Source organism: Mustela nivalis (assembly GCF_964662115.1).
Source record: "Mustela nivalis genome assembly, chromosome: 7".
NCBI classification, from domain to species: Eukaryota; Metazoa; Chordata; class Mammalia; order Carnivora; family Mustelidae; genus Mustela; species Mustela nivalis.
In genome coordinates, this window is record NC_139026.1 from 89,783,023 (window position 1) to 89,808,719 (window position 25,697).

Sequence of the window (25,697 nt, forward strand, 5' to 3'; positions counted from 1 at the left end):
AACTGGACATGGGTTAAGGAGGCTGTCTGGGAATGCCTTTCTGGAATGCTTTGCAAAGGGGGCTGGGTGCTGACTCCTGGACTAGAACTCTCCCCCACCTCCCCCATCTTTCACCGCTTGATCTCTCAGCTCTGGCCTCAGGAATCTTTCGCAAGTCTCCTCCCAGGAGCCTTCCCAGACTGAACCTGTTTCAGATCTGCTCAAATGGTCGTCTCCCACTGCTCGCTGTCAGCCCCTATCCCAGGCGCTGGGGGCCCATGGCCCTCCTCCTCACTCTGGGCTTTCTGGCTTGGGCCCCAAAGCCTGGCCTAGGAGCGGAGAGCGGAAGTTTGCCCCGGGGGAGGGGCCGGGCGGGCAGAGAAGGGTGGCCGGCGGCCAGCCCCGCCCCTACCTGTGTGAGCCGCTCCGCCCGCGCACCAGCGCCTAGCGGATAAAAGCGGCGGGCCCGGAGGTCAGCGAGTTCGGCACTCTCGCGCCTGCCCCTAGGTGTAGCGCGGTCTAGCCAGCATGTCCATCCACTTAAGCTCCCAGGTCTTCAGCTCGCGCTCAGCCGCCTTCCCGGGGCGCGGGACGCAGGTGCGCCTGAGCTCCGTGCGCCCCGGTGGCTTCAGCAGCAGCAGCGTGTACGGCTTGGGCGCCTCGCGGCCGCGCGTGGCCGTGCGCTCCGCTTACGGGGGCCCCGTGGGCGCCGGCATCCGCGAGGTCACCATCAATCAGAGCCTGCTGGCCCCGCTGCGGGTGGACATCGACCCCTCCATCCAGCAGGTGCGCCAGGAGGAGCGCGAGCAGATCAAGACCCTCAACAACAAGTTCGCCTCCTTCATTGACAAGGTGAGCCACCGCGACCTGCCCCACGCCATGCTCCAGGCCACAACAGCCACCTGCGCGGAATGCACGCGGGCAAGGCGCTGGGAGGCCTGGTGCACTCTCCTTCCGCTAGGATCGGGAACCTTCCTCCTCATGAACCCTGTGACTGTTATCCTCCTTGGGGCTCCAAGCCTCCAAGCGTCCACTTCCAGCGAGCTGCCCAGATCGCCCTGCTTTTTTCCTCCCAGGGTGTGTGATTGAGTCTACCCCGCGGAGCCCGCAGGCTGTGTCTGGGAGCGGGCTGCTGCCCTTGGGCACCTTCAGGTTGGGAGCTCCAGAGTTCAGGGCCAGGAGTCTCTCTGAGAGGGGGCTGTGTGGGGTGTGAGACAGGTAGGGGTGACACACTCTTCCCAGCTGAGGATCTCCTACCTCTCCCCTTCCACTGCTTGTGCTGAAAATAGAGGGCTGGAAGGAGGGAGGGAGGCAAAGAAGGAAGGAGGCTCACCGCCACACCTGCCCACCGACCTGGTCCTCCAGCCTCCCTGTGGTGGTGGGAGGTGGGGTTATATCTGCCCTTGGAGATAGCCCATTTGTGTCCAGGGAAGGCACACTGAGGGGCCCTGGGAAAGGGCCATTTAGAAAGGGTTTTTTTTTTTCCTGGCCGTTTTGGTCCCACGGGGCAGGGAGGGAGTGGGTGAGTGAAAGTAGAAGTTGGGAAGGAGAGGGGCCAAATTGACTCGTGGGTCTAGGAGGGCAGCAAAGTAGGGCTGGACCAGGAATTGGAGCTAGCCCAGCTGGGCCCCTCTGTCCAGGACCTCCTCCCCAGGGGTGTTAGACTGTTAGACCAGACCTTCCCTCTCCTGCCTCGGTGTAGTTCTCTGCTTCCCCAGCCCCCCATGTCCTCTCCTTCATCATTCAGACCTTGCAAATCCTTAAGTCTGCCGAAGCCTCCCCAGTCTCAGGGTCTGCCCTGGTACTGAGCAGCTCTGCCTTGCTGTCTACAGCCCCCAGGCCTTGCTGCTCTGAGTTGCGGGTTTGGGGAGGGTTACTTCCCACTCATATTGGATGCATCCAAGGAGCCTTGTGGGCCCCAGACTGAGCATATAATAGTTGCTTATTTTAGTACCCTGTCCTGGGACCTTGGAGGAAAGGGGCAGGGGAGAGAGGACACAGAGAGCGGAGGCCAAGGACAGACAGGGAAGGGTCAGCTCTGTGGAGAGGGAGGTGGAGAAGATATTCTGTAATGTGATGGGGAATGCAGGAGATAGGAATCACATTGGCGACTGGGCCGATCTGAGCCCTGCATCACAATCTAAGCCACTCAGGACAGAGGGTCCTGGAGGAGAGGTTGGTTCAGCGTGGGCTTCCTGGAGGAGGGGAACAAGGGCCAGGGTCCCGGGTTGGGGGAATAGCCAGTGGGAGCACGGGCTGTGCTGGGGGTCTGGAAGTGCTCCCAAGCCCAGGGTGGGGGGCCACGGACTGTCCCTCGGGAGTGTCTTCCTCTCTTTCCCTCTTAGGTGCGCTTCCTGGAGCAGCAGAACAAGCTGCTGGAGACCAAGTGGGCCCTGCTGCAGGAGCAGAAGTCAGCCAAGAGCAGCCGCCTCCCCGGCATCTTTGAGGCCCACATTGCTGGCCTGCAGAGGCAGCTCGAAGGGCTGCAGCTGGATGGAGGCCGCCTGGAGGTGGAGCTGCGGAACATGCAGGATGTGGTGGAAGACTTGAAGAACAAGTACTGACCCTTGTGCTACCTGGGGGAGGGGGGCTGTTCCTGGATACATGCACTCCTTGCTCCACGTCAGCTGATCCTCGACAGTCCCCCTCTGGGGCTAGGGGTCAGAGGGTGCAGCTGCTCTGCACAGTCACCCCCCGGGACAGAAGGCCTTGACCCACACATGCCCTGTCTCTTGTCTCCCTTCTTTGTCCCTGGGAACAGTTTCCAAGTCTTGTCTCCTGACTTACTCCCAGGGCAATAGCCCCACTTAGCTCTCACCTGCACTGTTCCTTTTGGAGGCTCGGCCGAGGCCCCAGGAGAGGGTAAGGCAGAAGGTGTCCTATGACGAATGCACTTCGGGATTTGCATGACCCTCACAGATTATTCTAGAACAGCCCCTCTGGTCTGGTGAGGAGGTAGAAGAGACCAGAGAGATTCAGGATCCTGAGGGGGATCACATGGCACGTCACTGGGAGAGCTGGGCCTGGAATGCTAGGCTCCTGACTCCCAGGAGGAGATCCAGAGCCGACCTGGGGCAGAAAGAAGGAGAGAGGGATCGTGCATGGGGAGCCACGTCTGGTCGCCGAGTCTGAGGGCCAGCTCTGGCCAGTGCAGGAACGAGAAAGGAGGCTGTGTGTGTGTGTGTGTGTGTGTTGTGTGTAGGGGGGAGTGTAGAGTGTAGGGGCCTGGAAGACTAGGGTTGTAAGGACAGGCCTTTGAGGGGCCCAATGAGCTCTCTTTTCCCATGGAAGAGAAACCAAAGCCTGAGGCTTGTGCTGGGCCCCAACCCAGCAGACTTGCCCAGTAGTCCAGTGAGTGGTGAGTAGTGAGTAGTGAGTGAGTTCTGTCCTCTGCCCTGGAGGTGAATGACTAAGCCGGCAAGGCAAGGACACTGACTGCAGGCAGAACAAACAAAAAAGGCTCTGTGGAGAGTACCCACTTCCCTCCCTCCGGAGAGCCACAGTCAACAGGATAATCCCCCAGCAGGTGGGAGCAGACAGGTGCAGGACTTAGAAGGCTCTGGGCAACCAGCAGGCCTTTGTTGTTACTGCTGGCACCATAGCGCTTTCCTGCAGAGCCAAGCCAGACTGTGAAGTGGGGCTGAGGGAGGCTGGAAGGGGCACCTGAAGGGACCATTGGCACACTGCGAGGACAGTGGTGGACAGATGGCCTCCAGGATGTTTCCATAACTGTTCTGTAGGACCTGTGGGAGTGGGCCCTTGTGAATCTGGCTCCTTGGGGGGTTCTGCCTGCAGGAGCTTCATGCTCCGCTCCCACAGTTGTCCTGCTGCCCTCCTGCAGCCCATGGACACTACTGAGCTCCTGTTTCTGACACTTTCTAAAAAAAAGTTCCCGAGTAAATACCGGCTCAGATCCAAGGGCTTTCTTGCTCTGTGCCCTGTATCACCAGTGTCCTCCTATGGGCGGGATGGGCTCCTTGGGAGAAAAAGGAACTTGGGGTTGGGGTGGGGGGGGTCTGTGATAGTGGAGATGGGGCCAGACCACGCAGCTGGGGCCGGGTTCTTCCAGGACTTGCTGTGCCGTCTGCCTGAGTCCACAGTGTTTTTCCGCTGTGGGCTCCTTCTTCACTCTCAGATGGTGAGGTTTGGTAGTGATTAAGGCGTGAACCTGGGGTCAGACTGTCCGGCTTGAAGTCCGGGCTTTGTCATTTAGCAGCATAGTGACTGGATGGATTATCTGCTTCTCTGTGGCTCCATTCCTTTCCTGCGAAGCATGGTACTATTGTCATAGGATCGTTGTGAGGATTAGATGAGCTAATTCGTGCAAAGCACATAACGGTGCAGGCCCCATTTGAAGTGATCCTTAAGCTTGGCTATTATTCCTTGCTTTCCCCCTCCCAATAGATGCGACTTTTGCCCTTTAATTCATGTACGTTCCCTGCTCTCCCACCTTTCATCCCATGCCAAGACTCCTAGCCTTAGACATAGCCGCAAGGGAAAGTTTGGTTTCCTAGTTGATACCCGCTTTTCCAGGTGTGTCAGTAAGAAGGGGTGAAGCCCATGCGGGGCAGAGTCTCCTGGGTGCAGGGGGCATGGAGACAGAGCCGCACCCACACCACACCCCCTCCCTCTATTGCAGGTATGAAGATGAAATTAACCGCCGCACGGCAGCTGAGAATGAGTTCGTGGTGCTGAAAAAGGTGAGGGGGGGGCATACAGGCCAGGTGTGGAGGCATCGTTTGAAAATGTGTGGGACAGGGGGCCACGTGGCCCTTGCACCTGAGCAGTCGGTGAGGGACGTGGCCAAAGTCTGGTCTGGGGACTATAAGGAAGGAACGAGTGGCTTGGAAAAGGGGAGATCTGGAAGCCTCATAGCACAGCCTGTCCTGTGTGCGTGTGTTTGTATGCGGGTCTGGTGAGTCACTGGACTTGCTTTTGGCCTGGAGGCATTAGAATTCGGATGGATAGATGGAGGCTAGAAAGGGAGATTTCCAGCCCAAATACGGGAGTGCTCTATTGCAGTCAGAATGTTTCCTGGCGGACAAAGTTTGGCACCCTGCAAGGGCGAAGTATTGTTGAATGAATGGGGTGGGCCCGAGGCAGAGCCATCTCCCTGTCCCTGGAGAGGAGCAAGCTGACGTTGGAAGGCCTTAAGAGTATCTTAGCGGGGCTTGATTTGAGATTCTGATGCAGTACGCTCACTGAGCAGCTCGGGGTTCAAGTCGGACAGCAACCTGCCTCAGAGTGCTGGGCCCTTAGAGATTGAGGTGCTTTGGGGATGTATAAAAGCAGGCTTTGTCCACATGAGTTTGAGCACAGGTGTGTATTACTAGAAGGGCCCCAAAGCCCCCCAGGCCTGCGCTGTTCTTTGTGGGTCACGTGTCTCGCCATCACTAAGCTGCATGTTAAACGTGTAGGCTGGAGGTCTTGCACTCTGAGAGGCCTGTCCTGCAGCCTGGATGATTTTCAGCTCTCCTCTCTCCTCAGAAGTTGAGGCGCAGGGAGTTGAAGTGACTTGTTCAAGGCCACATAGCTCAGAAGTTGTCGAGCCAGGGCTGGGTCCAAAGCACTGAAGTCTTTAGGAACCGGTAAAGTGCTAGGTTTGGGGTACAGGCTGCTTTGTCTACCAGTGCTGGGAAGGCCCCTGTGTTCACTGGGATGCTTGGGAATGAGGTTCATCACACAACCTTGGAGGGTCCAGTAGAGGAGACTTCCTACTGTGGCCAGGTCAGACAGCCTGGAGAAACGGCATGTCTCTTAGTAGGGCCCTTGTGTTTGACCCTGTGGTTTGGACAGTGCTGGCTGGCCTCAATCCTTGCTAAATATTCTGTGTACTGAGGCTCTGCCCCTCCCCCTCTCCCAGGACGTGGACGCTGCCTACATGAGCAAGGTGGAGCTAGAGGCGAAGGTGGATTCCCTGAATGATGAGATCAACTTCTTCAAGAGCCTCTATGAGACGGTGAGGACCTTGGGTGTGGGAGACATGGCATGTCTTCCCTGTCTTAACAAAGGGGCCATCTGGTTTACACCTGCTTTTGGGCCAGCCTGAGTGTGTGTTGAGTGTGTGTGCAGGCCCTTACCCTGTCCTTTATCCTTTCTGGACTCAGGAATCCAAGTTTAGGAGGAGCTGAGGGTGGCAGAGCTAGGATTGGCCAGCCAGGGGTCAGCAAGGATTGGCCTTCCAGAGACACGGGATGACCATTTGTTAGGAAGGGTGTTGGGAAGGAGCCATCACAATCCCCCACACTCTGTCACTTTTTTTTTTTTTTTAAGATTTTATTTTATTTATTTGACAGAGAGAGATCACAAGTAGGCAGAGAGGCAGGCAGAGAGAGAGGAGGAAGCAGGCTCCCTGTCGAGCAGAGAGCCTGATGTGGGGCTCGATCCTAGGACCCCGAGATCATGACCTGAGCCAAAGGCAGAGGCTTTAACCCACTGAGCCACCCAGGTGCCTCTCTGTCAGTTTTTATCTGCTGTAATCCCACCAGATCTTTTCTTGAGAAGTTGCTAACCTCTCTGGGCTGACAGGGGCTGGGCCTGTGCCCCCTCACCGCCTTGTGACTCATGCCCACTCTGACCTTTTCTCTCTTTTTCTTCCTTTAGTGTGAAGAGGGTCCCAGGTTGGGTGTGGGAGCAGGGATGGGTCACGCTCTTAAGTCCTGATGTTCTGTCCTGTCCCTGTAGGAGTTGGCAGAGCTGCAGTCCCAGATCTCGGACACATCTGTGGTCTTGTCCATGGACAACAACCGCTCCCTGGACCTGGATGGCATCATCGCTGAGGTCAAGGCCCAGTACGAGGAGATGGCCAACCGCAGCCGGGCTGAGGCTGAGACCATGTACCAAATCAAGGTGTGAGGCTGCAGAGGGCTCTTTTTTCTGCCTGGCAGGGTCCCCGAGGGCAGCTTCCCTTACTCCTCACCCTGTCTCAGGCCTTGAGGACTTGGGTCCCACTGCTCCAGCAGGCACCAGCGGTTAAGTCTGTGGTGCTCCCCAGGGCCCTGGGAAGAAGAGGAAAAGGCCAGGGCCCTCCCAGGGAGAGACCCCAGCCAGATGGGTGGACAGGGTGGAGGCACCCAAAGAACGGAGAGGTTAAGCAATGTGCCTAACTCTACACAGCTAGTAGCTGGAAGAGTAGTGACTAGATCCTGGGTCCTAGTCCTCCATACCAGGGAGGTTTAATCACTGCACCTGCCATGTGGAGGCAGGGCAGCTGACTGTGCAGGGGCTGAGGGTATGGGCTGGGGTGACCTAGTGTTCTGGGGGAGGGAGCCTGAGGCAGGGTTTAAAAGCAGCAGAGGGAGGTCTCTGCAGAGGTTGGAGTCATCTGTGGTACATGGGGTGAGAACACAGAGATGCCAACGAGGAGACCTGGGTTCAGACTTACCATGTGATCCTTGGGCAGTGGCTTCCATTCTCCAGAGCTCATTCTTCCCATCTGTGAAATAGATACTGCTGAGGTTTTTAACAAGTGTGTTTTTCCTAGGGGTTAACAGGCGAGGATTTCAGACTTCTAGTGATTCTCCAGCCCTTGGGACATGATGGGGATGGGGAGAGCCCCATGGTCAATGGGGATGGGACCCAGGGAGCCATCCTGGCCCTCCTGTCCTGACTGGGAGAGAAGCAAACCTCAGCTCTACCCCACTGCCCAATAGTCTGGCTTGCCAGCAGTGGGCGAAGACTGCTGGGGTCAGACAGTCACTTCCTGGGAAGATACTTTGGGCCTTCCTTGGAGGAGCAAAGGATGAGTCCCCTGTAATCAATGACCACTCCTTGTCATACTTTTCTGTGTGGTCCCTCCAGCTTGAGACCCTCCAGGCACAGGCTGGGAAGCATGGGGACGACCTCCGTAATACCCGGAATGAGATCGCAGAGATGAACCGTGCCATCCAGAGGCTTCAGGCTGAGATCGACAACATCAAGAACCAGGTGGGAACTAGTCCCTGCTTCCCCGCTCCTCCCTGTTTCTTGGGGCCCATAAAGGGCCGCCATCTGAGAATGAGGAGCCCAAGGCTCTCCCAAGCCAAGGCTGGTGCAGCTCAAGGCCCACATGTGAGATCTACAGGACCTAATGTTCTTGGGTCCTGGCTCCATGCGGGGAAGGGGAAGGAGAGGGGTCGTGGCTGGCCTTGCAGCCTGGGGAGGGCGCCTCCTACTGGCCATCCCTGAGAAGAACCACCAGTCATTACTAAACTCAGAGCACTGTCCTTGCGCATTGCTCTGGGGCAGTAGGCTGTACCTGGGAGCTCCCAGTCTGCGGGGAGTAGGGGCACAGAGGCCAGCAGAAACCCTTGCAGTGGCTCACAAGGCCCTGTCCCTCACCTCCCGCCACTGTGTCTGACTGTGCTCCAGCCATGCTAGCCTGCTTCCTGTGTCTTGGATGTGCTAGGCATGTTCATGCTTCAGAGCTTTGGCCCCGGTGTTCCCTCCACCCGGAAGGGGTTCTTCCCGCTCAGCCCATGGCTGCCTCTTTGTTGTCCCTGGGATTTTTGGACGTGAGTCCCCTTTTCAGAGACGGCTTCTCTAGCCACTCTGTCAGCAGGGTGTCTGAACTTTCCCAAAGCATCTATCACTATTTGAAATCTTCTGGCTTATTAAGTGGTTTGGCTGTCCTCCACCTCTGCTGAAATATAAATCATGCCTTGGGAGCCAGACCCCATCTCTCTGACTCACTGCTGCTTCTCAGCTCTGGGTACATGGTGGGGCACGGGCCTCCGAGGACAGACTGTTGGGAGGGTGTGCCATGTCAGTGGCAGGGGGACAGGCCCTGGCCAAGGTGTGGGGATGGACAGGACGGCTAAACCTGAGCAGTGGAGAGGGAGGGAGGGCCAGTAACCAAGGCTGCAGCTTCAGAGAGCTAATTTCCAGATGAGCTGGGGTGATGTACCCAGAAATGCCCTCCCCTTGGAGCCCCACAGGCCACTTTACATGAGGGTGGAGGCTGCCTCCTGGCAGTGATGCAGAGCTATGAATCACTGGCCCAGCGAAGAACCTTCCAGGCTGGAGGGGAGGCACAGAACAATGAATGGTGGTTTCCCAGACCCTGCAACTTCTGCCATAGCTGCTTCTCTTATTGTACCATGGGGCAGAACCAGGTCCCAGAGTTGGGGTGTCCTAACCACCATGGAGGGGCCCTGAGGCAGTGGGATGAGGCAGGGCCAAGAGGGCACCAGTGTGATGGAGAAGGGGACCGGCAGGGGGACAAGGGGTAGAGGGCATGGGAGGGCCTCCTGGGGGGATTGGGAGGCCTGGCAGAGAGGCAGAGCATGTGGGGGACAGGGGAGGAGCTGAGGAGGGAGAGCGGCTGGTGAGAAGGAAGGGGTGTACTGGGTAGGGGTAGGGGTGGGAGATCTCAGAGCCCAACAGCATGAGGCCCAGGGATAGATAGGTTCCGGTGTGGGGATGAGCCACAGACAGAAGGAATGCTCATTCTGGGCAGGAAGTAGCAGCTGCCGCTCAGGTCCATTGCAAATCCGACCAGCCTGGCCCAAAACAGAGGGGCTGCTGATCATATATTTTGAGTCTGGGGGTTCCAAGCAGTGTCTCCCTGTTTCAAGTGCCCTGTTCTGGGCATGTTTTGAAGATGGTGTTTGTTCTTGTCAACTGCCCCAAATCTGAGGACTCAACTAAGATCCCGTGGCTTCAGATCTCTTCCAGATGGGGACTGAGGGGAGGGGCATTTGAAAATCATAATAGCATTTATTAATTACAGTGATTGTAACAGGCACTAACAAGCATTGGTGAGGATGTGGAGCAAAGGGAGTCCTGTAGACTTTCAGTGGGGATGCAAAATGGTGCAGTTGCTGTGGAACACAGTATGGAGGGGGCCTCAAAACATTAAAAATAGAACCACCGTAGAATCCAACAATTTAATTTCTGGGTATATATCTGAAGGAAATAAAATTATTATCTCAAAGAGATCTCTGCATCTCCATGTTCATTGCAGCATCGTTTACGATAGCCAAGATGTGGAACAACTTAAAGTATCCATCAGTGGGTGAATTAGTAAAGAAAATGTGATTACATATATATATATATATATATATATATATATATATATATATACACGTGTATACACACACACACACACACATAAAATATTATATTATTCAGCCATAAAATAGAATATTACTCAGGCACCAGAAAGAAGAAATCCTGCCATTTGCGACAACACAAAACTTGAGGGCACTTCCGCTGAGTGAAATACATCAGACAGAGAAAGGCAAATGCTGTATGCTCTCAATTATAGGTGGAGCTTATTTTTTTTCAGATTTTATTTATTCATTTGAGACAGAGATAAGAGAGAGCGAGCATGAGCAGGGGAAGGAGAGGCAGAGGGAGAGGGAGAAGCAGACTCCCTGCTGAGCCTGGAGCTCGATGCCGGGCTCGATGCAGAGCTCGATCCTAGGACCCTGAGATTATAACTTGAGCTGAAGGCAGACGCTTAACCATTTGAGCCATCCAGGAGCCCCTTACAGGTGGAATCTAAAAGAAGCACAACTCCTAGCAACAGAAAACAGATTTGTGGTTGACAAAAGAGTAATGGTTATAATAGCATTTATTAAGCACTTACTGTGTGCTGGACACTATGCCAGGGACTTGCTGATTGCCTCATCTAATCCCTGCAGTATCCCTATGAGGTAGACACTATGATTATTGCTGTTTTAGAAGAGAGGCGACTTTGGTCTGGAAGGGGTGATGTGTCTGAGATCACAAGGCGGTGATTGGTAAGACCCGCCACCCCAGCTCACAGCTATCACTGCTGCCCACAGCATGCCAAGTTGGAGGCTGCCATTGCCGAGGCCGAAGAACGTGGTGAGCTGGCCCTCAAGGATGGACATGCCAAGCAGGAGGAGCTAGAGGCCGCCCTACAGAGAGCCAAGCAGGACATGGCCCGGCAGCTGCGTGAGTACCAGGAGCTCATGAACGTCAAGTTGGCCCTAGACATCGAGATTGCCACCTACCGCAAGCTGCTGGAGGGCGAGGAGAGCAGGTGAGAACACAAAAGCCAGGAAGGGGATCCTTCTGGAGCTTCGTGGGGCCTGGGGCTTGACATTCATCCATCTACAGACATTTCCCGTGCCTTTCTTCTGCAAGGCCCTGGGGATGGGAAGCATAGGGAGGGTAAATGATGCTTGCTCCTTCGCTCTTGATGGGATGACCTTCTAGTAGGAAAGACTACGTGGTGTAAAGCTCAACGGCCAGGGTCATCTTATTTGGTTCTCACAGCATACTCAGATGAGTAGGTCAGGTATTGTTGCTTAGTTTATAGAGGGGAAACTGTGGTTTACTTTTTTGAATTGAGGGGAGGGTATGCAGTCAAGCTTTGCTGATTCCTTTCTTTCATGATTGCCAAGCTGCTTCTGCTGCAACACTGAGTGTTAAGTTACATGATATTGACTGAATGTTGGGAGGTCCCACAGATATTTGCATGCCTGCTGCCAGAGAGCAGGCTGGGCTGGGTTAGTGTTATAGGACTTTTTCATGAAACACACGGAACCTATGTCCATCAAGTTCGGCCTTCATTCTCACCTGGATGGACTGGTTGATTCATTCAGTCAATTTGCCAGGCTTTAGAGTCGTGCCCTAGGCGAAGGTTAGGGTGTGGAGAGGGCGAGAGGGAACAGTGTGGGCCAAGACTTGGTGGTGGGACTTATCAGGGCTTGGCTTGTTGGCCCAGCACGGAGATAGAGAGTATATAAGACAGGTTTCTGCCCTCGGGGAGCTTGCGCACGGGCTGAGGACAGCAAACATTTGTAAAGGGAGCTCCTAGAGACCATGCACATGCATTTGTAAAATGCTGAATGTCCACAGAACTTTTCTCTTTGGGGAGAATTTTTCCCAAGGGGTTGGGGAGACAGGCTGGAAGATGGATGATGTGAACAGGAAGGAACCAGGGAATGAGGGAGTGCTAGGGTAGAGTGCCGTGCAGGGAGGAGGGAGAGAAGAAACATGGCCACAGGGTATGAGTCGGGGAAGGAGAGGAAAGAGAGGAGGAAGAGTCTCGGCCACTGCAGTTAACCTGTCCCCGCCTGGGTTGGCATCTGGTCTTTTTGGGAAAAGAAGCTGAACACCAAAGGCCCCTGGGAAGAGAGAGCGGGTGATCTGGGGCACAGGGCCCTAGGCTGCCCAGTCCTGGCCATGATGCCTCTCTCTGCACCCTTGGCCACCATGGGTGTGGGAGCCACACTCTATTGGGAATACACAACCTGGGCTTCTTTTCCTCATTGAACCAGAGCTGGGGATGCTTAGGATGGGGCCAGACCTACTTGCTTCCGTGGGCTGCTGAGCAGGCTGAAGCTCTGGGACGGGGAGTGGCATGCCCAAGTTCTCACAGAGTGCAAACATTCCTTCTTAAAGCCTAATCTCAGGGTAGATTGTTATCATCAGGGCTTGGATCCCTGTTCTCTGAGAGGCAACTCTTCTCCCTCTACTTCTTAGAGGACATATCGATGGACTCCCTGCTTTTAATCCCATTAAACCCTCCACCCTTCCCAGGGGCAGGTGTAGTATTTGTGGATTTAGAAACTCATGTGATTTGGGGCACCTTCTTTTAGGGATACAGAGTTACGAATAGAAAATTCGGCACAAAAACAAATATTTACTTAGGGTGAGAAGAGACAAATCACACTCATCCCCAGAGCTTTAGACATTCAGGTCTCTTCCTCCCGAGTTCTTAGGCATGGCACCAGAAGCTGTTCCTAGAATCTGGACCTGACTGCCGCCTGGCTTCCTTCCCTACCCACAGATGACAGCAACTCCCAGCACTCACTGGGGCCCATTGAACAAGGGGCCTGGCATTTTCCTAGCGTATCTATCTCTTGCCCTTGTCCTTTGCTCTGCCCTCTTCCTGAACTTGGGGCTGATGAGGCCAGCTGGGCTCCCCTCATTCCTTCTACCAAGGCAAGGGCTCCCCTCCCCACTGCAGAGCAAACTCAACCCCAAGGCCAAGGGCTTGGTGACAATGGAGCTGTGAGTCACAAAACAAACACACCCAACTGTCTCCCATGGCTTTTTGATTTCCTGTAGGGCTGCTTAAAGCCAGCCCAACTACCTTCTGCTCCCTCCTCAGTCCCAGCTTTAGCTGCATTCAGGAAAGCAACAATTAGCTAATTATTTCGGTACATACAGAATAGTTGCTACATGCCAGACCCCATGCCAGGGGCCAGAGATCAAGAATCAGTAAGCTAGGGGCGCCTGGGTGGCTCAGTGGGTTAAAGCCTCTGCCTTTGGCTCAGGTCATGATCCCAGGGTCCTGGGATCGAGCCCTGCATCGGGCTGTCCGCTCCGCGGATAGCCTGCTTCCTCCTCTCTCTCTTTCTACCTGCCTCTCTGCCTACTTGTGATCTCTGTCTGTCAGATTTTAAAGATTTTAAAATCTTTAAAAAAAAAAAAAAGAATCAGTAAGCTACAGCCCACCTTGAGGGTTTTATGAGTTGGTTAGGGGAGGCAGCTGTCTTCATAAATAATCATGACTACCCTTCATCACACCCTGTGTGCCCAGGGCTCTGGGTAAATTATATTATGCAGCCCCCACAAACAACTCTGTGAGGCTGGGGCTAAGTTAGGTCTGATTTATAGGTGGGGAAATGGAGGCTTTGAGACCTTGCCCCAGGTCACAGGGCCTGTATGTAGGAGGGCCTACATGAACTCCCCTCACACCCTCCCCCCCTTATTTTGCAACAAGGCTGAATGAAGGAAGACTGAGGTGTGGGACAGAGGGAAGCATACTGGTTCTGCTTGGCTCCTGGGGGGAGGGGGTCCCAGTGCTGCTTCCTCCAGCTTGGAGGAAAGAATTGCTCTCACAAGTCTCTCCTCTGCCCCCAGGTTGGCCGGAGATGGAGGGGGAGCTGTGAACATCTGTAAGTCCTTGGCTATGGCCCATGTCCTGTGCTGTCCAGATTAGGCTGGGTCTGTAGGATGGCATATTGGCTCGAGGGCCTGGCCTTGTGTAGACCAGGAGCTTCTTTCCCTCACCAGCTTTTAGCAGGTGCCCTGGAGCTCCCTAGCCAGTCAGGCTCAGGGGCTCAGGGAAGCCATGCAAGAGGGCAGAGTGGGACAGGGGGTACCTGGGCAGGCCACCGCTGTCCCAGGCTCCTTCTGGGCTGGCCTGAGGAGGTTGGGGGTGGGGGAGGAGAGGCTGTGGGGAGGGAGAGGGGCAGGAGAGTGGGTGTAGTGAGGTCTGGGGTGCCAGGTGCTGATGAAGCCCTCTTCCCTTTCCTTCTAGCTGTGGTGAACTCCACTGGTGGACGGGGCAGCGGGGTGGCCTTTGGGGGAACCATGGGCAGCAATGCCCTGAGCTTCTCAAGCAGCGGGCCTGGGACCTTCAAGTCCTATTCCATCAGGACCTCAGCAGCAACACATAGAAGCATACGAAAATGAGCCCCAGTGTGCGGAGACCTGCACCACTGGCCCCCCGCGGTCCCAGGAGGACTCTCGTCCCTGCTACCAAGACTGCCCTGCAGGCTGTAAAATGATGTCTGGGGCACCTGGGTGGCTCAGTCATTAAGCTTCGGCCTTCGGCTCAGGTCATGATCCCTGCATCCTGGGATTGAGCCCTGCATTGGGCTCCCTGCTCGGTGGTGGGAAGCCTGCTTTCCCTCTCCTAGTCCCCCTGCTTGTGTTCCTTCTCTCTCTGTGTGTCTCTCTCTGTCAAATAAATAAATGAAATGAAAAAAAAAAATCATGTCCAAATAGCTTCTAGTAAAGCAGCCTTTCTGAAGCCTGGGTGAGGCCCATTGTGGTACGTGGTATCCTGGCTTCATCAGCTGGATGGAGATGGCTGGGGAAGAAGGGGCATTAGAGAGCATAGTCTGCTCTGAGTACTGAGGAGTCACCCATGCAGGAGACTGGGAAAGCACACTGGGGTCGTGCTGCTGCTGGTGATTTAAGGGGGCACGGCTCATAGCCTATGTGAGGCCTTGGCCTCCTCCCAGGGCTGGGGCTGAGTCCAATTCCTCTCCTGAAAGCCAGAAATAATACCCAGGGAAATCTGGCTCTGCTACAGAGGGGGCACTGAAGTCCTCTCCTGCTGAGGGAGTGGGAGGGCTGTTGGCACACTTCTGCAACCCGGCCTGTGCCACCAGAGTACATTCCTGGCTGTGAGCAGGCCCCAGACATTCAGTTGTCACAGGCCTGGGTTTCAGGTACACCAGCCAACTCCCAGGCCAGCCAGCCTTTGCTGGTGCTGGGTCTGTCTGGCCCTGGGGCCCTGACTGGGGCTTTCTGGGTCTGAGATTCTGGGGGAGGGGTGATGATGGCATGGGAGGAGGTCTGTGTGTTTTGGAGAGGGAGTGGGGTGAGGAGGTCCCAGAGTCTAGATCCCTGGCAGGAGGCTTTGTGCCAGGTCCATGGGCTGGGGATCTGGATCCCTAGTAGGGGGAGGGGCATCTGCGTGTTGTCTGCTTGGTAAGAATGTCTGTGTGTCAGGGTGTCTGAAGGGGGGATATCTGTGTGTCTATGTAAGTGTGGGGGTGTTTTTGTGGTCTATGTTGGGGACATCTGTTCTGGATCAGCAGCAGCACATAGGATGGATAGTGGGGAAGAGGAAGTGGGGAGGTCTCTGTCTCAGACACCCGCGGGGGTGATGGTGCTGTGCTGGTGGTGGGTGGGGGTGAGAGGCTACCAAGAGAGTGTTGGTTTCTGGGGGGAGGGGAAGTCTACATTTGATCCCATGGCCAGGAATTATCTTATATTCAGGTAGAGGTGGAACTGGGGGGTGGAGGAAGTGGTGTCCCACCAGCCATGAGTGATAAGGTTTCCCACCAAAGGTGGCAAGAGAGCCAGCCCCCACCCCCTACCCCCCCACTAAGTATCCCAGTTGTTGGCCTTCTCCCTTCCTTTCGAGCTCCCCCTCATGCTGGGTATCTGGGCATTTGGGGCTGCCCACCCATCCCCCTGTAGTCTTCTGGGTGTATGAATGAGACATTAGGGGTGGGGTGCCTTGGAGACAACCCTCTTCTCACCCTCCTCCCCCCACTAAGCATGGCTATGAACACCTTCTCTGTAGCCTCCGAAAAACTGGGCTGGAAGCCCACTTGTGTAGGCACAAATGGGAGATTTTCTGAGCACATTACATATGACCCATGAGCTTTATTGGAGCCGCGGAGACTAAGCACTAAGAGCAGGGGAGAGGGAGCCAGAGCAGCCACCAAAAGGTGTCCCCGTGGAGCTGCAGCCTCGGTCACTGTGAGGGTTAGAGGGTTCGGAAGGCAGGAGAGGTCTGCAGGATAGCAGCACAGACGCAGCACCCACGGACGTGCACAGCCTAGGGGATCGGGACCAGTCTGTCCCTTTGAAGCCACAGGTTTCTGCCAGGCCAGACCCCCCAGAAAAGCCTGAGTCAGGATGGGATCTCTGCCCGGGGCAGCGAGAAACCCAGGTATTTAGATTCAGGGATTGGCGGTAAGGACGAGGGCAGCCCGCCCAGCCCTCCCCGGAAGAAAGCTCGAGTGAAGACCGCGAGAAGGCGGAGGAGATGCAGGAAGATAAGGCTGCAGTTTGGGCAGGTCAGGCCGGCTGGGTCTGGAAACCCTTCTGCTTCAAGCCCAGGGACTTGGGTTGCTGCGGGCTTCACTGCTGGAGGCAGAGCAGGGACTGTTGACTCGGAGAGCGGTGTGTTGACCAAGCCCGAGGCACTACGGGAACCGCACTAAGGAGCTGGGGCTGCACCTCTGTCCGCAGGGCGCGCACATGCCGGTGCTCACCGCCAGGTTCCCACTGCAGGGGGCGCTGCACGCACTGCCGGTCACAGGCCGGGAGCCGGACACGCAGAGATCCCCGCAGACGACCCCGCCGCGGGAACTGCTGACACCTGCAGGAGAACAGGGCTTAGTCCCCCCTTCACGCCCCCCGCAAGGTCGTCCCCAGAGGCCCCTGCCTACTGGAGAGCACCCCCTTCTCTTGCTCAGATCTCCTTCCCTCCATTTCTATTCCTGCCTCCCCCCCCCCCCCCCCCCCCCCGACATCCTCATGCCTCCTCCCTCCTTCCCCTTCCTGCACTCAGGCCTCAAGAATCCTTGATAAACTCTTCTCCAAGGTCCTCCCTATAGGCAAAAACAGCTATTTAACTTATCATAAGTAGTAATTTAACTTATAATCATTCACTGCCACCCACCCCCTGCCTTTCAGGGTTTCAAAGATGGCCTGTGGTGGCCTCCTGTATTTGCAAATAAAATTGTATTGGAACTAAGCCATATGTACTCATTAGGTATTGCTTATGGCCAAGGCTTTCACCTTACAGTGATGAAGTCAAGTAGTTGAGACAGAGGCTAGAAATATTTGCGATCTGGCCCTCCTCCCCGCCAGGAACCCAAGCCCTTATTTCAGAACCCACAGTATGGATGACTTACAGACATTCACAGCACCAATGCCCTCACACAACCTTGGAGGGAGAGCAGAGAGACAAAAATTAGCTGGGGAGAGCAATCCTTGCAAATCCCCTCCTCCACATAAGCTTGATGCAAATAACATGCAAATGACATGCAAATAACACACAAATATGCGCCTTGCTCAAAGCACAGTTTCCAGGGGACTGAAGAGAAGCTCTTCCCACAGATGTAGGCCCCACCTCTGCTCCTCGCCCTCCAGCAGCCGCCTGTAGGTGGCGATCTCGATGTCCAGGCCCAGCTTGGAGTTCATCACCTCCTGGTACTCCTTGACCAGGCAGGCCATGTCCTGCTTGGCCTTCTGTAGGGCGGCCTCCAGCTCTGCCAACTTGCAGCGGGCATCGCTCAGAGCCGTCTCGCCCTGCTGTTCCGACTGGGTCACTGCGGCCTCCAGCTTGGTGTTCTGGGGACCCAGAGGAGAACAAGGTGGGTTATGGTCCCACGTCCCTCTGTCCATTTCCTGGAACACCCCAAGAGCAGGCCTCTCCCTTTCATCAGCTGAGTCTCCCCCAGGGACTACTACCAGGGATGCTGGTCATGCAGATGGCCTGGAGCATGAATGGTGAGATCCATTGGGGACACACATGCCTGTGTGACCTGGGGATGCCCCAAGTTACCCTTACCTGGCACTTGGCATTCTCAACCTCAGCCGTCAGCCTCTGGATCATGCGGTTGAGCTCGTTGATTTCCTCCTTGGTGCGGCGCAGGGTCTCCCCGTGCCGGATCACCGTGGCCTTCATCTCCTCACACTGGGGGGAAGAAGAGATGCTCAGGACATGTTATCCCACAGAGCCCCACAACTTGCACATCTGCCACCCCATCTTGACAGCTGCCTGTCCTTCTCTTGTCCATTCCGCCTAGACAAAGACCAGAGTCCTTTTAGCCCCACTCCCACTGGGATCCTGAGAAGAGGGAGCTGGGCTCCTCACCTTGCTGCGGTACCATGACTCGGCTTCAGCCCGGCTGCGGCTGGCGATGTCGTCGTACTGAGCCTTGATCTCGGCCACAATGCAGTCCATGTTCAGGTCCCGGCTGTTGTCCATCTTAACGATGACCGAGGTGTCTGAGATGTGGGCGTGGAGAACGCGGATCTCCTGCAGACCGTGGGAGGTAAGACAGAAAGATCTTATTTACACCCCAGCCTCACCAGTGTGGCTCCAATCTTCTCAGCCCTTCCTTGGTCTCTAACCCCTGCTCCCACCATAGCCTCATGGACTGTAGCCCCAACCCAAATCCCTGGCCAACTCCAGTCCTAGGCCAAGGCTCCCTCTTCCAGGCTGGCTGCCAGGTTTCTGCCTGGACCACAAACCCTCACCTCCTCATACAGGCGTCGCAGGAAGTCAATCTCCTCGGTCAGGGCCTCCGCGTTGGCCTCCAGGTCTGACTTGCGGAGGTAGGCGCAGTCCACATCCTAAAGGGGAGAGGGGGCCATTGGTGTCTCTTTGGGAAGGTCACATAGAGCTCTTGCCACCCAGAGAGCACTCACTGGGCTGGGAAAACTCCCTGGAAACCCTCCTTATGCCTGATATCCTGGAAATGGTGGAGTTCTTTATACAGTGAGAAAGGTCAGGAGCAGGTTTGGGTCAGGGAGGGGGACTGTGAGGTTTCCAGGCACTTCCTCTGGTACCTACGCGATGATCCCTCCAGAACCCACACCTTGCCCTATCACCGAAACTTAGGGTCTTGTATAAAATGGGTCTGTTCTAATGGTACCCCAGCCCTCTCTGCCCTGATACCTCAGGGAAAGAAAACTAGGTCTGTGGTCAGAAGAGGTCTCAGGGATCAATTCTGCCCCTTCCAAACCAGGGGAAGGGACAGGCAACTCTGGACAAGAGCCTTGACCTCAGTGCCTCAGTTTCCTCACAGTAATCCCTATGGGAAGGACCTGGGGGGTCCACATGATGGCACTTGTGGCAGATCAAGTGTAAGGGGTGAGGAACAACAGCAGTGCTCAGGCCAGCGTCTCCCCGCTGTTGGGTGGGGGGGCTGAGGATGTGACTGTCCCCTAGCTTTCATGGGCTCTTTCACTCACCATAGTTAGGAACATGCGCTCTCTGGCAGGCCCAGGGCAGAATGGGTGGGAAGCCATAGGCCAGATGGGAGTTATCTCGGATGGGATGGACGAGGAGGGTGCCCTGCTTGAAGCAGGCAGTGTACTGTGCTGTTGGGGGCCCCCCTGGGAGGGCTGGGGCCTTTGGGGGTGGGGGGAGAAAATCAGGGCGGGGTTGCTCTGTTGCTTCTGGGAAGTCGCTCAGCCTCTCTGAATTGAAGATCGTTCCCTCCTGCCTCTGCCCTGCTTTCCGAGTTGGGGGATGAGTATTCCGGGGTCACTCACCTTCTTCAGGGCCACAAATTCATTCTCAGCGGTGGCCCTTAGTGCCACCTCTTCTTCGTATCTGGAGATAAAGGGCACAGGGTTCAGTGGCTAGACTTTTAATACGCTGGGATTTGAAGAGACAAAAAGAGAATGGAGACCCAGACAAACAGAGTCCAGGAACTGAACCTTTGGGAGGAAGTCATAGAATCAAAAATTGTTGGACCAGAAGGGAACCTGTCCATCCCTTTCTTGTGGGAGCTCCATCCAACCTGTCACTCAGGGGACTTCCGGTTTCAGGGACTCTCTTTCCTGATGTGGGTGGTGGATGGGTGGTGACACCGTGCACATTTCTGTAGATCTTCTGTTTCTGGACTGTAACTCCCTGGGGTGGGGGCAGGAGCCCCATAGGAGTTCTGGTGCCCCTCATCCCTCCCCCATCCCACCTAGGGGCTAGCACAGCACCTGGGACTTAGAGTAGATGTCAATAAACATTCGATGAATTAATGAAACAGATACATAAGGACGAGGTAGCTGGAGCAGCTCCTGCTCTCACCAGGGTGTAAACGCCCAGAGCATTTGTCCCCACAGGCTTCCTGTCCATGTCTTCTCCTGTTGGCAAGTTCCTCTTGTGGTCTAACCCGAATCTATCCTACTTGGGCTTAATCCCCTTTCGTTTGAGACAACCCTGGGGCCCGCACTCACTTCTTCTTGTAGCCCTCCAGCACCTCCTGCACGTGGTTGAGCTCCGAGGCCAGCCTCCCGCTGTCGGCCTCCACGCACTCAGCCTCCCGCCTCAGCGTCTCGATGTAGCCCTCGAACAGGGGCTCCAGGTTGCTCTCGCAGCACTTGCGGTTCTGGTAGAACTGCCACTTGGTCTCCAGCAGCTTGTTCTGCTGCTCCAGGAAGCGCACCTGGAGTGCAAATGGGAGAAAAGTCTGTGGGAGAAGCCAATATCCCCAGACCCTCCTCAGGGAGCAGGGGGAGTCAAGCCGGAATTAGCAGTGAGGTGTGCAGAGGAAAGGGGTGGACAGCAGGGTTCTGTTGTGCTCCCTTGGCCTGACAAGGCACCGGGAGAATTCTTGTTTCCGCCCGAGTGAGGGTCAATTCAGGTGGGCCTGGCTGGGCTGAGTGAGAAACTGAGGGGCCTATGGGCCATGCTGGGCTACTGTTGGGCTGGGGAGGTAGTGACAACCATGGAAGGCTTCCTGGAAAAAAGGAATGTAGAGGAAGGACAGAGGAGGATGAAAGTCTTTCACTATGATCTCTGCGGGGGCAGGGCCTATATGGTTCATTTATCTCTGTTCCCCGTACTCAGGCTGAGGTTGCTGAGCACTTGTTTGTGTGGAAATTCAAGGTGGGAAGGGCTACCTAACTGGGGTGCTTAGAGAGGGCAGGTTCTCAGCAAGGAAGATGGCTGGGGCCCGAGGAAGTCCGGGAGAGGGGGAGGTACGGTCTTAGGTGGCCTGAACTCCTGTGTGGGGCGCTCATTCTTTTCTGTAGGCCAGGCAGCTGATGTGAATGGGGAAAATGGGGAGGGTGAAGACTGTGGGGGAAGTGTAGCTTGCAGGCCTTTACTGGAAGTCATTCACACTGAAGACGGGCAATGGTGAACAAACACCGTGCAGGCCAGAGAAGATGCCAGCAAACAGGACGAGCCCCATCCCTCCTCCCCACCCCCACCTCCAGGGTTTCATTGCTCTGACCTTTTAGCTGGAGTTGAGACATTACCTTGCTTTTTAGCCCTGGTGTCCTTCTATCCACCTGATGAGTATGGCTGGGAATTCCCTACTTGGAACTTCCAGAAATGGGGACCAGGGGACTGCTGATAATATATGGGTTCACTTCAGGGCAGGTCTTAGCTAATAGGGTTCACGCTGTGGTAGAGACTCTCGTGGCTGCCTTAGCCCCCCATCTTGCCTTTCAAAGTCGTGGCCAGCTCACACACTGTGTGACACTTAGTCCTGCTGGTGTAGAGAACTCTGGGGCCAAAAGGGGGAGCCACTGCCCAGTGGCACACAGCAGATAGGGAAGAGACAGCATGTGGAGCCCAGGCGTCCTGTTCCTGGGCCAGGACATTGTTCACGCTCCACTCCCTGGCTGCCTTTTCCCGTGTGAATGTCAGCACACTCGGGATGCAGAACCCGCTGAGATGGACCAGCTCCTCTGGAGGGGAGCACAGAGCTATCCCCAAGCTTTGGACCCTCTAGCCCTGGAGCACCTTGGGAGCTGGAGAGAACCTGGGCTTAGAGTCCACCCTCGGTGGGCAAGCCCCCTGCCCTGTACCCCTATCTCCCTTATCTTCTGTGTACTCAAAGGGCGAGTCTGCTGGCAGCGATTCTCAAATATGAAGCACTTGCAGGCTGACTCCAGGATTTGCCATCCCCTTGTACGATTTTACTCACGATTTATCTGTAAGTGGATCTGCTTAGCATTTACACTTAGATGGGGTTCCAGGGCTAACTTTATATTACCACCATAGTTGTAAAAGCAGTATCAGCAAGCATACATAAAAGCAAGTCATAAAACATTAAATTCTAGCTGAAACTGTTGTCCTAGGCAGCTCTGAACCTGAGGCTTGCTCTCTTTATTACAAGCGGAAGAACAGCCAGTATTAGAGAGATACTGAAGACTATTAGCCTCTAATGAGATTTAATCTTAAGGAAACAAGCATGAGAAGAGATGGATTTTCCCATCTGGTGTTTCAATGTTATTTAATGCTTTAATGTACCACCTATTGATCACGTACAATATCAGCAGCTCCCATTCCCCATTTCTAGAGACTGGCCTGGGAATTCCAAGGTTCTCCCAGGACTTCCACATTCACCAAGAATGTGAGCAAAGACATCCCCCTTGTCTGTGGAGACCCTGCCTGTCTGGACAAAGGCTGTATATAATACTCTTTGATCAAATCAGGAGCTGCTGCCCTATACTCATCTCTCTGTCTGTCTGTACCCTGGATGTGTGCCCATGTCCTCCATCAGACTAGGAGTTCACTTGGGCCACATCCCTCCTGCCTCTGACTCTACCCTCAGTGCCCCAGCTTGAGTCTGAGCATAGGTGGGGTTCAGGAAGGGTGTGATCAAGGACACCCACCTTGTCGATGAAGGCAGCAAACCTGCTGTTGAGGCACTTGATCTGCTCCTTCTCCTCGTGCTTCACGCACTGTGCATTGGGGTCGATCTCCAGGTTGAGGGGCGTGAGGAGGCTCTCATTGACAGACACGCTGGTGATGCAAGGCGGGCTGGGCCCGCACACGCCTCCGGAGCGGTAGCCAAAGCTGCGGCCACAGGAGCCAGCGCGGAAGCCCCCGCAGACACTGCGGCTGCCGAAGCCCCCAGTGAGGCCGCGGTAGCAGGAGACTCCGCGGTAGGGGGCGGCTGTGATGCAGCAGCGGCCTGGCCGGGGCCCGCAGGCCGAGGCGCAGCTGAAGGCGCGGACCCCGCAGGGGGCGCCAAGGCGGAAGGACAGGCAGGACATGATTGCGGCGGCGGCGCTGCCGGCGGCGGGTGGCTGGAGCCCAGGGCCCGCGCGGCGCCTTATATCGTGGCCCACCGGCCCGGCGGGAGCGCGCGGCGAACGCGTTTACGAGCTTGGAGGTCGGCCCTCGCCCTCGTCGAGGCGGGAATCAAAGCGTGCCGGGCCGCCTCCATAAAACGGCTTCACATCCCGCCCGCGCTTTATGGGGCCCAGAAACGCCCGGTCACGTTTGCGGGCCGTGCGCGCCGGACTCCAGGCACCCATCTGTGCTCCTTACCGGGGGGGCGGGGGACTCGGCCTGGGCAGTGCTGGATCAGCGGCTCTGTCCTCGGGCCGGCCCCCGGGGCACAGCCGGTGCCGCTTGGTTCTCAGCCCGGCGCCGCCGCCCTGCAGGCCCAGCAGCCTTGGTCTCTTGAGCACCCCTGCATGGCTTCGGTTGCGCGCGCGCGCTTGTCCAACGGGAGGGGTCTGGGAAGACGGATCTGCAGATTCTTGTCTTGACCTTGGACGAGTGAATAACCTGAGCCTCAGTTTCCTCATGTGCAAAGTAGGAATAATAAATAGTAACCATCTGCGAGCTGTTCGCAGGACCTAATGACGTAATGGACAGGAAAGCATTTAGGGCCCTGCCTAGCACTTAGTAAGAACTCCATAAATGTTTATTTATTTGTTTGTTCTATTTATTCTACTACTGTTAATTTGCCATGCATCCTGTTTCCCTTTGGGCAGGAACTTTCTCTTCCCTCTTTCTCAGAGCTCATAGCTTCTCTCCTTGTAAGTGTCTTGCCCCCATCCCCCAGTCTCTTGAATTGCTTCTTGTACGCCTCTCCTGCATCAATCCAGTGCCTATAGTGTGTGAGGGCTCTATAATGCATTATCTTATCTTTATCCCCAGGGCGTCCTTCGCTGGTCAGAGTTATTGTGCCCATTTACCTGACTGGGAAGGTGAGCTCAGAGTGGTTCAATGACTTGTTTAAGGTCAGACACAGAAAGCTCTATAGAGGAGGGGATTCAGCCCTCTCCCACACTGGCCTCTCTGAAGGTCTGAGTCTTTGGGGGCTTTCTGAGTCTTTGGGTGGGGATGGGGTGGAGGGGTGGGGGGGTAGGGGTGAGGGAGTTGAGTTTTCCTGGGCAGGAGTCCAGACTGTTGGGCTTTGGGCTCTTAGAACAATAGGCCCAATCCAAAGCCTTCCCCTCCACTGGTGCTTGGTCATGGCCACCAACTCTAGAAGACCATGATCCATTATAATGGAAGTTAATTATATGTCCAATTACGGACAGAGGAAACTAGAATGTGAACTCAGCAGGCAGCATTAAAGAAAAACATGCAAATCATCCTTAGCTTCCTTTGCTTTTAAATATAAGTTGTTATTATGCAAAGGGTAATTAAGTCCTGGAACTCCAGAAGTCATCATGGCCACCTCCGCTGGGCACCCTATTTCCGGTGAGCGTCCCTTGGTCCCCTCTGCTGTCTTTCCTAACACTCTGGTGGACCTGAATGCCTTTGGTCTAGCCTTGACTTCGCCTGGATGAAGCAGGGGCTTCATCCCAACCTCAGTGCTGTCCTCTGTGGAAGGTGAAGTCTAAGGCTGAGGTGTCTTGTGCTCCTATGCCCAGCTTTAGCTAGGGTGGCCTGTGGTGGGACTGATGGCTTTAGTAGCAGGCATTCCTACTCCAGTGTTCTGCAGGGAACAGTAGTAGGTATTGGAGACGTCTTCCTGTGGTGTCTCCCACCCTAGAGGAAATGGAGTTACCTTGAAGCATGGACGACTTAAAGTAGACTCTCAGAGGCCCTTATGTAATGCTTATTGGGACCTCTTTCTGGGTTTTGGTGGGTGGATGGAGCTGACTCTTCTGAGAGTGTCTCCGAGGGAGCCCTTTGAAGGGGGACTCTCTAGAGAGTGTGGCCCTGAACTTGTGGTTTAGCTGGGGGAGACACTGTATTGGGTGGGGATAAGTCTTAAAGGGACCCTGGGAAGGGGTGGAGGTGAACGGGCAGGCTGTGGGTTTTGGGTATCTCGATATTGGAACCCTCCCACCCCCACATCCACAAACTTCATGGGTCCTGTGGCATGAAGTAGCTGAGCAAATACCTTTTTGGTTGTGTGGTTGACTTTGCCGTGTCTTGGTAGGAGTATACACAGTCTCCTTCTCACCTGGCCAAGGGTCAACTATCATGGGTTGCCTTGGAAACCTGTCCTTTGAAACCTTGCCCTCGGATCCCCTGGAATGTTTTTCCCCCTCAAAGCTGCCAGGGTCACCTGAAAGAAATAGTCCCAGCCCAGATTCCCTTCCCCTTTTGAATTATCTCACCAAGTGTGGAGTCCACAGGCTTTGGCTGATTTTGATTCTTTTGGGCAACTTCAGGCCCCCAACTATGGAAGAAATGCTGCCAAGGCTTCAGAGTTGCCCGAGTGTAGGATTTTGTAAAGCCCCATCTTGACAATATTACCCCGGAAAAGAGGAAAATGGCTGTGATATCCCTCAAGCCCATAAAGGTGACAACATGGTCACTCTACTGGGTGAGGCAGGTGGACCCA

At 55.3% G+C, this 25,697-nt stretch overlaps 2 protein-coding genes across 2 annotated transcripts; one reads left to right on the plus strand and one right to left on the minus strand.

Annotated features, from left to right (window-relative positions):
• The first annotated feature begins 398 nt into the window (after window positions 1-398).
• LOC309869782 (keratin, type II cytoskeletal 7) lies at window positions 399-14,659 on the plus strand. Its single transcript, XM_082741408.1, has 9 exons — window positions 399-831; window positions 2,325-2,536; window positions 4,619-4,679; window positions 5,843-5,938; window positions 6,664-6,828; window positions 7,780-7,905; window positions 10,749-10,969; window positions 13,804-13,838; window positions 14,204-14,659. Exons 1-9 carry the CDS (start codon window positions 508-510, stop codon window positions 14,356-14,358), a joined length of 1,395 nt encoding a protein of 464 aa, XP_082597534.1. The 5' UTR covers window positions 399-507; the 3' UTR covers window positions 14,359-14,659.
• LOC309869779 (keratin, type II cuticular Hb1-like) lies at window positions 14,349-24,156 on the minus strand. Its single transcript, XM_082741405.1, has 9 exons — window positions 22,774-24,156; window positions 20,383-20,591; window positions 19,699-19,759; window positions 18,679-18,774; window positions 18,293-18,457; window positions 17,987-18,112; window positions 17,546-17,766; window positions 17,328-17,359; window positions 14,349-16,789 (listed from the first exon to the last, which is right to left on the minus strand). The coding sequence occupies exons 1-9, from the start codon at window positions 23,155-23,157 to the stop codon at window positions 16,614-16,616; spliced, it is 1,470 nt and encodes a 489-aa protein (XP_082597531.1). The 5' UTR covers window positions 23,158-24,156; the 3' UTR covers window positions 14,349-16,613.
• Window positions 24,157-25,697: the final 1,541 nt, after the last annotated feature.

Excerpts from the sequence above, each read along its gene's own strand:
- LOC309869779 (XM_082741405.1), bottom strand. The coding sequence starts at position 23,157 with ATGTCCTGCCTGTCCTTCCGCCTTGGCGCCCCCTGCGGGGTCCGCGCC. Across the intron at positions 18,458-18,678 it reads TGCGACGCCTGTATGAGGAG|GAGATCCGCGTTCTCCACGC; the intron begins GTGAGGGTTTGT and ends CACGGTCTGCAG. Across the intron at positions 16,790-17,327 it reads CATTGGTGCTGTGAATGTCT|GTGTCAGCAGTTCCCGCGGC; the intron begins GTAAGTCATCCA and ends GTTCTCCTGCAG.
- LOC309869782 (XM_082741408.1), top strand. The coding sequence starts at position 508 with ATGTCCATCCACTTAAGCTCCCAGGTCTTCAGCTCGCGCTCAGCCGCC. Across the intron at positions 2,537-4,618 it reads GTGGAAGACTTGAAGAACAA|GTATGAAGATGAAATTAACC; the intron begins GTACTGACCCTT and ends CCTCTATTGCAG. Across the intron at positions 7,906-10,748 it reads TCGACAACATCAAGAACCAG|CATGCCAAGTTGGAGGCTGC; the intron begins GTGGGAACTAGT and ends TGCTGCCCACAG.